Source organism: Sprattus sprattus (genome assembly GCF_963457725.1).
Source record: "Sprattus sprattus genome assembly, chromosome: 14".
In the NCBI taxonomy this organism is placed as follows: Eukaryota; Metazoa; Chordata; class Actinopteri; order Clupeiformes; family Clupeidae; genus Sprattus; species Sprattus sprattus.
In genome coordinates this window covers 14036860-14049180 of record NC_137912.1, presented here as the reverse complement: position 1 = coordinate 14049180, position 12321 = coordinate 14036860, and the positions used below count along the sequence as shown (strand labels likewise).

The 12321-nt window shown below is 41.7% G+C and overlaps 2 protein-coding genes across 3 annotated transcripts; one reads left to right on the top strand and one right to left on the bottom strand.

Annotated features, from left to right (window-relative positions):
- Window positions 1–2144: 2144 nt before the first annotated feature.
- Window positions 2145–8729, bottom strand: atp6v1e1b (ATPase H+ transporting V1 subunit E1b). Of its 2 annotated transcripts, XM_080851163.1 has the most exons (10): window positions 8605–8729; window positions 7274–7403; window positions 6305–6370; window positions 5906–6015; window positions 5625–5691; window positions 5429–5518; window positions 5046–5114; window positions 4750–4844; window positions 4568–4655; window positions 2145–3068 (listed from the first exon to the last, which is right to left on the bottom strand). In XM_080851163.1, the coding sequence occupies exons 2-10, from the start codon at window positions 7304–7306 to the stop codon at window positions 3006–3008; spliced, it is 681 nt and encodes a 226-aa protein (XP_080707289.1). In that variant the 5' UTR covers window positions 7307–7403; window positions 8605–8729; the 3' UTR covers window positions 2145–3005. The 2 variants fall into 2 exon arrangements, with proteins under 2 accessions (XP_080707289.1, XP_080707288.1); XM_080851162.1 differs by lacking the exon at window positions 8605–8729 and having other exon boundaries at window positions 7274–7461.
- Window positions 7953–11456, top strand: LOC308375112 (uncharacterized protein). The gene is made up of 2 exons (XM_080851161.1): window positions 7953–8197; window positions 10240–11456. The coding sequence occupies exon 2, from the start codon at window positions 10291–10293 to the stop codon at window positions 11263–11265; it is 975 nt and encodes a 324-aa protein (XP_080707287.1). The 5' UTR covers window positions 7953–8197; window positions 10240–10290; the 3' UTR covers window positions 11266–11456.
- Window positions 11457–12321: the final 865 nt, after the last annotated feature.

The following is a 12321-nucleotide window of genomic DNA, read 5'->3' as shown; positions in this document are numbered from 1 at the left end:
TAACCAGTTCAGAAATACAGAGTATAAGGACACATGCACATCATGAAATAGGAAAAACCTGAAAAATGATACATTTGTGGAAGAGTAAGTACGTTTTTCTCTGGACATTATGGGGAAAAAAGCAGGAGCGGAGTGTGCCTTTCCCACTGATGGGTGTAATGACCCCGGCTGTCTTAATGAATTCGTAGTTTAGGCTAGAGTCTAGACTATTTGTTTGGTGGGAAATTAATTCAATTATCCACTAATTCAAAGTCAGTGAAATATTCATTATTCAAATCATTATTTTTATGAATGCATTATGTCCATCTGTAAGTGCATGTGTGTTCTCTTTATTTTTTGCAAACACAATAAACAAATGATCTATGCTACTCCACATGCAGGCCATAGCCATTATCATCATCATCAAAATACGATAAAAGTAGACACAAAAAATATTGAATATAAATGTACATATTATTTATAACATATTAATTATAGAAAAACATTTAGCATTAAATGCCAATACATTGTACTATTAATTATACGAATGTAGCATACAACCTATAGATCGATTATTAGAAATAGGCTATCATTCTGTATTTGATTCCACATTCGAAGTGACCGTGCTATAAACCTATCATTCTGAGACAACTTGAATCCATCTAGTTGAGCTTGTTTCACTTCCTCAAACGTTTTGACCACATTACCCAAATAGATCTTTTTCAGGGCATTCTGTAGCTGAAGTTGCGACAGCCGCTCCTCCCCCATGGTGGCACGCAAGTATTTAATAAGCGACTGAAGTAACGTTAGGCTATGCCCTTTGCAGTATTTGCTGGAATTGTGAGATACATTTAGTAAAGGAATTGTAAAGACTCGCGTAATTGGCTGTATGAAAGTCTTAAACCTGACCCGTGGAGAGCTCACACAGCTCAACACGAAAGGAGAACGGTGTGGAACTTAAGCTTTCATTGTTTGTTTACAGGTCCAAGGCCATAGTGCGGTGTTTTTCTCCCTCTGCAGGCAGTCATGACATGATTGTGTATTAGAAGGGAGTATCCATTTAAATATTTGATTAAATACACCGGAAACTGTGCTCAACATAGTTTGTTGAACATACATTATTTCATACTAGCCAACACTGCTGAGTCCAGAATGTACCCAGGGCACACTGAAGCTCTGCTAGTGGGCAAAAGCCTTGTATCATGTTTGACTTAAAGATAATACACATTTCGTGATAAACTAAACCCCAATCCGTAAAACATACTTTACACAGCACCATATCAGAAACGTGTATCCGTCCAATATGCTGACTAATAATTTCCTACCGATATTTTCCCCAAATGACCATTCGTTGCTGGGCACATACAGTTGTGTTCTATTGTGTACAATAATTGCATCGTGCTCCGAGTTCCAATGACTTGAAACCCATCCAAAACTACTACAAATGAGTCAATGGCAAACCACATCTAAATACAAAGGATAACCACAAACATTTAGATTATTATTATTTTTTTTACATACACCACCAGCAATTGTTATCCTGAGTACATAAATGAAAATACTTCAAAAAGCACAAGATATTAAAACAACAGAGTATGACAGAAATACAAATGTCAATGTACAGAAAATAACCTTACCATAACAGGATCGAAGGAACTCCAGTGAAGACTGAATGAATAAGTGGTCCAATTCAATGACGCATCATGTATAAGCACCCGCACTCATATTCCTTGTGTCCAGGAAGTAAAAAGTCTCAATTGGTGGTGCTGCTTAAATGTGCTCCCTTTTTTATTCTTCCTTCCTCAACATGTACAGAATGACCAAATCTATCACTTAACACACAGTGGGCTCCATGGTAGGCTTTTAATGGACTGGTTGGCTAACAATGATCATATAGACAATTCATTCCCCTATTTCAGCGGTCATCTGTCAGCTGAATTCTCTCACTGGCCAGAGGCTGTTCCATGAAGAATGTTTCAACAATCGAGCATTTGTGACCACTGTTGGACCACAAACGACTCAGTTTTGGGAAAATAAGATGGGCATTTTCTAAACACAGGCCTACCCAGCATTGTGGAAATGTGTTGGTGGGGCTGACAAACACAACTACTAGTGCTAGTAGCAAGACATAAAAACGACAACACAAAGCATTGGTTATTTTTCATAATTATATATATTTCTTGAACATCAATATATCCTTTCCAGTTGGAAGCATTCAGACCAATAAAACAACATCACAGCCTTAAATATATGAATATGCATACCCAATTCTGAGACACAGCACATACCATGTGTTACAGAGAATGACAGAATCATTGAGTTTGACTGAAGACCCTGGTGTGCAGTTAAAGCATTTTAAAATCTGACCAAGAAAATGGATGTAATGCTGTTCAGCTAACCTCCACAACACAGAAATAACCTACTTTCCAATCAACATTGCACCTCGTCGTCACTGAACACAGTCTGCACAATGTACGTGCTTTTGAGGATGCAAATACTATCTATGCTGAAATAAGGAAACCAATGCTGGAGAATCAGTTCCTCTTCGCCATATGGTTCTTATTTCCCTTGCCAAAGACCTGTAGTATGGTTCTATGCCCTGCTCAAATGCCAAGTGTGTGTGGCTTAGGAAAGGACAAAAAAGGATTTACACTGCATTCATTTGAACATGACAAATCAAAACACCAGGCTTCAGGAATACCAGAAGATGCAGTGAGTTGTCAGGTAATGGTTACTGTCCACAGGACTGGTGTGTTGAATAAACGTAAGCATTACTGAGCAATAGTGGACAGACCACAACACGAATAGTGGACGTAGCACTAAAAAAAAAAAAAAACACATTTGGTCTTTCTTCTGTTTCATAAGGATCATCAACATCAACATTTATATACACACACACAGACAGACATGAGGATGATACCTTTCACACAATCAAAATAAAAAACCAAAACAACACAACACCAAATACTGGACTCGTTGCCCTTGTTTTGCAGTCATTTGCTCTGCTTCTGGGGCAGTGTCATCCATTAATCCAAGAACTTCCGGTTCGGGTTGGAGCCAAAGAGGACCACCCTGATCTCGGGCATCATCTGAAAGAGAGAAGAGACCACTTTTATAGTCGTACATCTAGAGGTTCAGTTATGTAGCCACTGACATTGGGCCTCATTCTCGACAGCAGTTGGGAAGACTTTCCGAAGGATTTCAGAAGGAACTCCACTTCGGAAACATTTATGAAAACATTTGCATTCTCGTTATTTTTTTCTTCTGTGCTTTCTTCTGAACTTCAGACAACTTTCAGAACTCGAAATAGCAGTCGTAACTCTACCGGAATCTTCTCAAATGGGATTCCACGGGCCATCTTGTGGTTATTTGAGGAATCGCGTTGAGGAATGACATTTGAAAAAACTCCGTATTACAGTAAAAGGGTTAACGGGCGAATTTGTGAGAACCCGTTGGTGATTGCGTTCACGTCAACTCTACAGACATCCTCGGATTAAAATAATTATGATAATAATAAATACGAGAATATTTGTATCATTAACAATTACGTTTCACATTTATAGTCATAATTTTACGAGGTAGGCCTAGTGTTTATTGTTACACTAGGTCTATATAGCTCGTAGCTTGACTGTTCTTTCCCTTGTACGTCACTTTGGATAAAGGCCACGTCTGCTAAGAGACTGATTGTGAATGACATGAACACTGCAAATGTAAGTGAATAAATAAATAAACACTAAGCTCCATCTCTAAGAACTAAGGGATGAATTCATTGCAATTTATACAACTACTGGTGGCCAGTCTTCACTCCTATGGTGGCCATTTCGAACGGCAGGACGGACAACAATTTATACTCTTACTTGGGACCGGTCTTCACACCTATGGTGCTTATTTTTCGATTTAAAAAAAAAAAAGTGACTACTTAAATGTGTTTTACGGACTTCGGACGTTCAACGTTATACAATATCTCCACCTTATTAATGAACACCTGTTACGAGGTGGATTCGGGAGATTGCGACAGCACACGTTTCTAAAATTGCGTCTCCTAATAAGGAGCTGGCAGGGCGTGTATGTATGCAAATCCACTTTCACGAGAACGCGCATCAATCTAAGAAGCTAATCGGAAGGAACCCAGCTGAGAAGACTTCGGCTGCTTATGAACACATTTTCAAGCGTGCGGGAATGCAGCGGAAGCGTTTCTCTTACGTTGTTTTTGCGAAGTCGTGTAAGAAACATTTCTGAAGAATTACAGAAAAAGGTCGAGAATGAGGCCCATTGTAGGGAAGAAAGAGCTGCATGGACATTCATCAACCCAAGTTCTTCACAATTTCTATTGCTACAACAGAGTCAATCATTCGATTTCCATTCTCAGTTGAGCTATAGGAAATAAAACACTATCCTTTTTTCTTCATCTAAAAGTGTCAAGTAAAATCAGTATAGCATAACAAAGCCTAGTGCATGTATGGTACAACCTAACCTCCCAATGGCTAAAACGAGTGTAAAGTCTTGAGTTTGGTGTAATTTATATAGTGTTTGCTCAAAGTAGGGGTTCATAAAGCATTTAGATTCCACAGCCAGTCCTACACTTTACCTGCTGGGCCATAAGATCAAGCCTGCTCTCCAGGGTGTTGGAGACTTTGATTTTCCCATCTCCATTGTAGACTTCAATACCTCCAGAGCTGTGTGGAAAACACACGCAGACAATTACCTCGACTGCAACCAAATGACAGTATATTAAGACAGACAATTATGACATTATAGTGAATCCCTTACATGTCCGAAGAGAGACATTTATCCTGATCGATGCGGACTTCAATGTTGTTCTTCACTGAATCTTTGAAGATTGGGATGTCTTTCTGTACAGCACCCTGAGAACAAACAAATCAGCATCTACTATTTTTCACTCCAGGTACTAATTACAAATCTGGAGAAAAGCTTCAACATATCTGTAGGACAGTGTATAGTCACTTGACCACTGAAACGCCCCCTTCTTTGGCCACATTTAGTGAAATTATTGATTTCTGATGGGTATTTAGAGCCACAGTGATGTGACTTCCAATATCACTTACCTGTACCACAGCCAGGTCCTGCTTACGGCACCGGATGGTCACTTTGGTCTCCAGCAGCTGGTAGAAGCCCTGATAAGATACAGAAACAAAAAAGACATTATATATATATATATATATTGAGCATCAAGTAGTCCTTGCATTTTTACCTGTGTGTGTGAGTGTGTATGTATAGGGTAACGGGGAGATATATATATCTCCCCGTTACCCTATACATACACACTCACACACACAGGTAAAAATGCAAGGACTACTTGATGCTCAACACAACACATGTTGTATGCTATATCTATGAGTTCACAGGTCAAGACACATTTCAATTATATTATAAAACTGTATTTTCATAGAGCTCTCCTATACTCAAGTACAACATAGTGGGTTCTCACCTGAAGCACGAGTCCCTCCATCAGTGCTGGGTATCTGGCAGGGTCTTTAGCCACATTAGCAAGTCGCTGACGAGCCTCATTCAACAAGTCCTACACACACACACACACACACACACACACACACACACACACTTATCAGAACAACATTACCATGACAAAGTTATTCAAACACAGATGTAGTATGACCGACACCTACTGAAATCATGTCATCCCGAGCCTTCAGAACCTTGAGACGAGCCTGATTCATCAGGTTGGACATCTGACTGTAGGTGAGAAAGTGGAAACATGTCTGTCATTCTACACAGAGGCTCAACTGGCTACACAACTGTGCAAGTCATCCACTATAGTTCAGGCCTGGTGGGAAATTCCATCTGTTGTAAGGGAGGGCACAGGGCTGACTGGTGGTGCTGGCTGTAGTCAGGCTAGTCGCTGTGTGTATGTGTGTTTGTTGGAAAAGGGGATCTGTGTGTGACTCACATTTTCTTCTGCTGCTCGATTTGCTTCTCCTTCTTCTCGTAGTATTCCATTATCTTCAGACGCTGCGTCTGCACAAGGCGACCCTTCTCAATGTTGAACTCTTCCTCAGCCTGCAGAGGGGGACAGTGGGGTGTGAGACGGCCAGCTGAGCAGCACTAGGGACTCCAGCCTTGGTATTTTCTTACAGTTTACACATTATTTCTTGACAAAGTGTTTCTCTTAAGTTTGATAAAAGATAGGAAACACTGGACACAACATGCAGTCTAGGCCCACACAACATTCAAAACTTTTTGGTGCAACTGCCATACAACATATGGATATAGGAAAGCTTCTACTAGTAGTTGTGTGAAAGATGAATCATGAATGAGTGTTGCTGTAAAAGGAAGAAATGATTTTAACCTTGGCATCAATTTCCTCTGCCTTTTCATTGGCCTCCTGCTCAATGAAGGCCATCATGTGCTTGATCTATTTGGGGAGAAGAAGAGACAATCAAAATCTGCCATCAAACACCCTACTTCATGGTAGCATAAAAGGAGATTAATGACGGAGTATTAGTTCCCTTGCTTAAAATGTGTTACATTATTTTAACTATCAATCAAACATGGTCTTAATGTCTTGAAATACCAGGGGTTGACATCTTGAAGCTGCACATTAGCACATGAGTGTCAACTCTGTCATACCGAACCATACAATTACCTCTTTCAACTTTCACTAAGGTGTAGTATGTGCCTGTCTTATGACTTCAGTCATCTAAACAGTCAGTGCAACTATGCCCACTAAGACTAGGTTAAGGGTAAGGATAAATACAAGGTTCATTTTGATATGAGGAGCATCATTCCTGATTATTTCTTTTATTTTCTAGAACTGCTGGAATTCTGACATAGATAGATACATTAATTAAAATTCACCAAAAGGAAGAGACAAACTATGCCATATTTTGCAGCCACCCCATGATCAGTCATGTGACCTTTCAGAAAGGCCGTGAAGCAATAATGGCCAGGATCATATTTAATGTTGTTTTACCTGAGGAGTGAAGGGTAAATACACCAAGTAACATTATACATTAACTAATCGTGATTGAAGGCCCGCTGACAACTACTGGCATAGCGTACTGGCTAGGTACTGGGCTTTACAGTGTCTAAACGAAACACTAACCGCTTCAGTCACACTCAAGATGGTATTCACGTAAGAAAGAGAGGTATTTAAACCTCTCGTTGATACAACAGTTTGCCAGCATCAATTCAAATATCAGATGCTGCACAATAATTGTTCTGAGTTTTCAGGCATCCTTTCCTGAAGGTTAAATGCATCTAATGACGTTCCTAGCCATCGCTGGCTAACGTTATCGTTAGCGAGCTAGCTTCCTACCTGTTTCTGGACATCAGCATCGCTTAGCGCCATGGTTCTTGGTGGATAATGTCAAATTCCTGAAGAATTAAAACGTTGAAAAATGCAAAGCACCAACTGCCTGGGGTAGATCTTGGGCGAAATAGTCAATCTGCGGATATATTTGCCGTGGTATTCAAGGGACAAATCCCGCAGTATTGAATCACGAATACGTCTAGGACAGATCAGCTGATTCTAAGTCAAGTAGACGACTACTGTCACATGACATGTACTTCCTGTTTGAAAAACCAATAGGAGATCAGTGCGTTTAGCATCACAGAGTGGAAACAAATGGAACGGTAGATGGTGATTACTACAATACAGACCACATATTTCGCTATTTATTAAACTATTGTGTATCAGATACAAATAAAAATAGTCTCCCAACACGTAGGACAGCATCACAAAGATACCACAGTGATGCACAATCAAGCGAAATTATTATTTTAAATTCAACAATACAAATTTAACATAGCACATGATGTTTTCAAATGTGTTAATCCCCTTTACAGTTTCTGCACACCTGTATTTTGCCACTAGATGGCACTGGGTAAGAGTGTCATTTTGTTTTTAAACGGCATAACAACCCGATGACTTCCACAACTGAATATGTGATAAAGAAAGTGCCGAATTTCAGTGTGCAACATTTCCACTTGAGTTTGGTTCATAGATGGTTTTGAACAGGGGGAAATGTGCTTCTGCGTGTGAAATAGGGAGAAGTGACATCAGAGACATTCCAGTGCAGCAGTTGGTCAGCATGCTGGAACTCTCTCTCTCTCTCTTTCCCTCTCTCTCTCTCTCCCTCTCTCTCTCGCTCCTCTCCCCTCTGCCTAGCCGTGTGTCTCTTCCTTCTGCGAGATACTCCTGTACTGCGTTACACTCTCTACAGCCTCCAGGGAAAAACAGGTAGGATTGTTATGATTTCACCGAGCTTGTTGAAACAGAACAATTGCGGGCTGTATTCTACACATCTAGAAAGCTCAGGGACTAAATGGACTGTGTGCGTGTGTTGTGTGTTTATAGGGGCATGGGGAAGGGGTCTAGTTATGCTGGCCGATAAAGCTGACATTAAGTGTACCCCTTGTGTGGGGCCTGAGGCCCTCTCTGCTCTCCAGATCCTTTGACTGTGAGGAGTTTTTTAATGAATTATGGGACAAAATCCAAGTGCTGAAATCTTCTATATAGCACTGTCACTAAAATCCCTCAGTGCCATACCATGGGATCATTTGATGTGGCTTGGATTAATCAGTGTGAAACATTGTTTTACACTCTAGATGAAGGAATATAATGCAAGAAAACATGCCAAATCCTACTTGTTCTTGAACAGCAAGTGTCCATCTACTTGCCCAGTCTTTTGTTTGCTGTTTTTGATGGTACAGTTAATGCAATCAGGGAAAGGATTAGGCCCAGATTACAAAGTACGGTTAATTTGGCAGCATTCCCTGAAAACGTGTGTCCCAAGCCTGTCTACCAGAGCACTCAGTGTGTTGACTCAGACTGTAAATTCTGCCATTACTCAGTCTCTCCACTCTGTTTAACATTCAGACTGACCTCTAGTTGCCGTCTGTCTGAGCATGGCAATGAAAACTATGCCTGACTGCCAGAAGAACTGGACCCTGACCAACCCACATATACTTTGGTCAGATTAATGAAGATGACATCATTCCACCATTAAGGGGTAATGGTCAGTCCTGTTACACAGAGAGAGATAATTGGATAATCAGATGTAAGGGTGGTCAGGGGGCAGTCTGGATCAAAGTAATCTGTGTTTAATATATAGAACAGTTTGTTTAATTCCACTCTTTCCAACTTTCCGGAGAAGGGTATAAGATCCTAGTCATTGCTTTCATGCAGAATGAGAACTGGTCTGGATACAGATCAACAGGGCACATGTTTGTGTAGTGACCCAACTCCTCATTCACAAAGTCTTGGTAATTTGCCAGTTTGGCCTTCTCTCCTAGTGCTGCAATTGTGACAGCAGAATAGGACAGTGATTATGTTGTCCTATGAACTGCAAACATGGTTTGCTCCCAACTGAAATCAAAGCTCCAGTTAAGTCTTAGGATCATACTTAACACTTGTAACTTTTTCTACTGAGTAATTGGACTCCTTTTGGAACTGACCTACGGTTACCCAGTGCAGATGGAATGCCCTACACTGACTTAGCCTTTGATTGTTGACCATCTAAAATAAAATTATGTGGTTTAACAGAATCAGCAGATACCCCCTCCCTGTGTTGCTTGCATGCTAGTGGAACTGTGAAACGGGACCACAACCTGAACCATGCTGACAATGCTACTACGACACACAGATCAACTGTGGAATATATCTACCCACTGCATTACAGATGCAGAGAACGTGCTTATAGAATGTATGTTGGAAAGCTGAGACTCATTTTCCATTCACAACTGTGTGACCTCCGATCTGCAAGTGTCATCTTACGTGCTTGTTCGAAAGTTCAAGTTTTACTTGGTTTCACTGTAACCGTCACAGGAGACAGCTGAGAGACTTTCTCTCTATCTCCCTCAGCGTGTGGAACATGCTATTTTAAAGCTATACTGACCACACACCTCAGTGTTTCATTGTGCCACACTGTTAAGGGTTTTCTCGCACTATGGTGGCTGTAAGGTAGAGACCCTGGTTGTGCTAATCTGTCCAGACCACGTCCGGGTGCGTCATGTCATGTCATGTGAAATTTCCAAAATAGCTTCCACTGCACGGGGACAGATGGATATGTATATATATAGCCAGCTATGTGGACACATGCCTATAGATAGAAGTGAATGTTTAAACAGGATAACACTGAAGATGTTGACTGAGGTGACATTGAAGGATACGTGTAACATGATTTAAGTAGCTAGTTTATATGAAAAGACAATGCATGCAATTAGCATGAAGCTAGTAGTATTGACTTGTCCAAGTCTTTTTTTCCTCTTCTATGTCTACAGGGCTTTCTGCTGAGTCTGGAGGGAGAGGCCCAAGGGGCGCCATCCTTCACAATGGAGGGTCAAAGCGCTGCCACCCCGCCAGGGGAGGGGCAACAGGGGCAACTCAGCAAGACTACAGTCCCCCTGAGCCCAGAAGAGGCCAGCTGCCCCAGCTCCTGGCAGACAGATAGCCTGGCTTCATCATGGGCCAACGTGGGCACACTAGACCAGGAGGAGGCCAAAAGCCACGAGGCCAGCGAGGCTTTGCTACTGGCTGAGGAGCGCAGTGAGAACCACTCCTCCACCTCGGACATTGTCCACCTGGAGCGGGAGGAGGCAGAGTTTCTGGAGGAGGCAGAGCGGCAGGCGGAGGCCAGATCTCTGAGTGACGTGGAGGTGGCTGAGGAGGTGGAGGAGCTCCAGAGTAGCATGATGAGCGTGCTGGGTACAGAGAGGGAGCTGGCGGAGCTGAGGGTGGAGCAGTGTCTGGATGTCCCTGGGTTGCTGAAGGCGCCAAAGACTATGGAGCTGCTCATGTCTGTGGAGGAGCCTGAGCTCGAGGACGAACCAGAGGAAGTTCTCTGGCCTCTTCTCAGTTCAACGCCCCCACCTGCTATCCCAGAACCATCAGTGCTAGCTCCTCTCCCTGTCCCTGAACCACCAGTACTTGTAGAGCCAGAATTCCAACCATTCATAGAGGTACCTTCATCCCTGCCCAGGCTAGAGAAACAGGCGCCAGAAAAGGCACACAAAGAATCACAAGAAGAAGTCAAAGAATCCAGAAAGGAGCTTCCCATTCCTTCATTTTCTTTAGCGCCCCCAGTGGAGGTCCGAAAAGATCCCTTGGCAGAGCCTGATGTAGCGCCTCTGGCTGTAGAGGAGTCCTTCGACTCCTCGACCGAAAAGGTTCCTGTGACACAAGAACCTGAGCCGACTGTCCCTCCCTCTTCTGCCTTCGAGCTCTCCACACTCGTCTATGGCAGTGCCGCCCTGGTGGCTGTAATGGGAATTGTGGCCTACGGAGCTCTGGCACTCAGTCGGAAGTAGCCCATACTTTTCCACCCCACACTTCATCACCTTAAAAATGGACATCAATAGAGACTTTTTGTGAGTCTGTAGATATTCAACAGAAGATGTAATGCCACAGTGAAATTACACTTAGTTTAAAACAAACATTGATCAGTGTGTTTAATTTTTTGTCTGAATTTTAATTAAATGACTTTAATGTTATCTGAAAATGCTTCTATTGAATTAGTTTTTATTGCAGATTTCAGCCCACACATAAAATGTAGTTTTAAATTAGGCTTAAAAGAAAACACAAAGAATTGGCCTACACCATCGCGTGTAAGATAGACCTAATTTCTGAACAAACACCCATCAAAATGTGTTACATCAAAATGTGAATGTTTCTCTCGTGTCCTACCATTAACCATTGCACCCTTTGAAATGTAAGTTAACCCCCAGCTCTGAACCTACTCCACCCACTGCATATTTACGAAAAAAAAAAAAAAAAGTTCTGGGGAGGTGGGTCACCCATTTTCACAAAAATGGGAATTTTGTCTACTATAACACCAGCATTGATGTGTTTTTATCACACTTCAGTCATACCATTTAGTTAACAGCTTAAAAACACCTACCCTTTAAATGAGGGGCTATTTGGTAGGCTTTAATACATCTTCAGTGTAATATAACTATCTGTCCTTGCTGAAAATACTATCGTATGGACATTTTCAGTGATGTAAATGTATATTTGGGTGAATTAAGTTGTAGGTTTACCTATGTATAGGTGACATGAAAAAAAAATCGTACGGCCATTGACATCAGTTTTTACTGAAAAACTTTTTAGGCAATCGAAGCCATTTGTTTGGCCTCCCAAAAGGGCGTTACCGTTTCGATGACGCGACCCCCGCGGTAATTATATGCCCCTACAGAACGGAAGTAAGGCTTATCTGGCCTTGTGTCAACATTTGCCATTCCAAAGTAGCTCACTTTAGTACTGAAATATGGGAATAACGGTGACTGACAACAAACTGTTAAACCTAGGATGTAGAGCTTAGCCAATGCTATGTTTTGCTTGCGCTATGCACACGTCGTCGTTCTCTA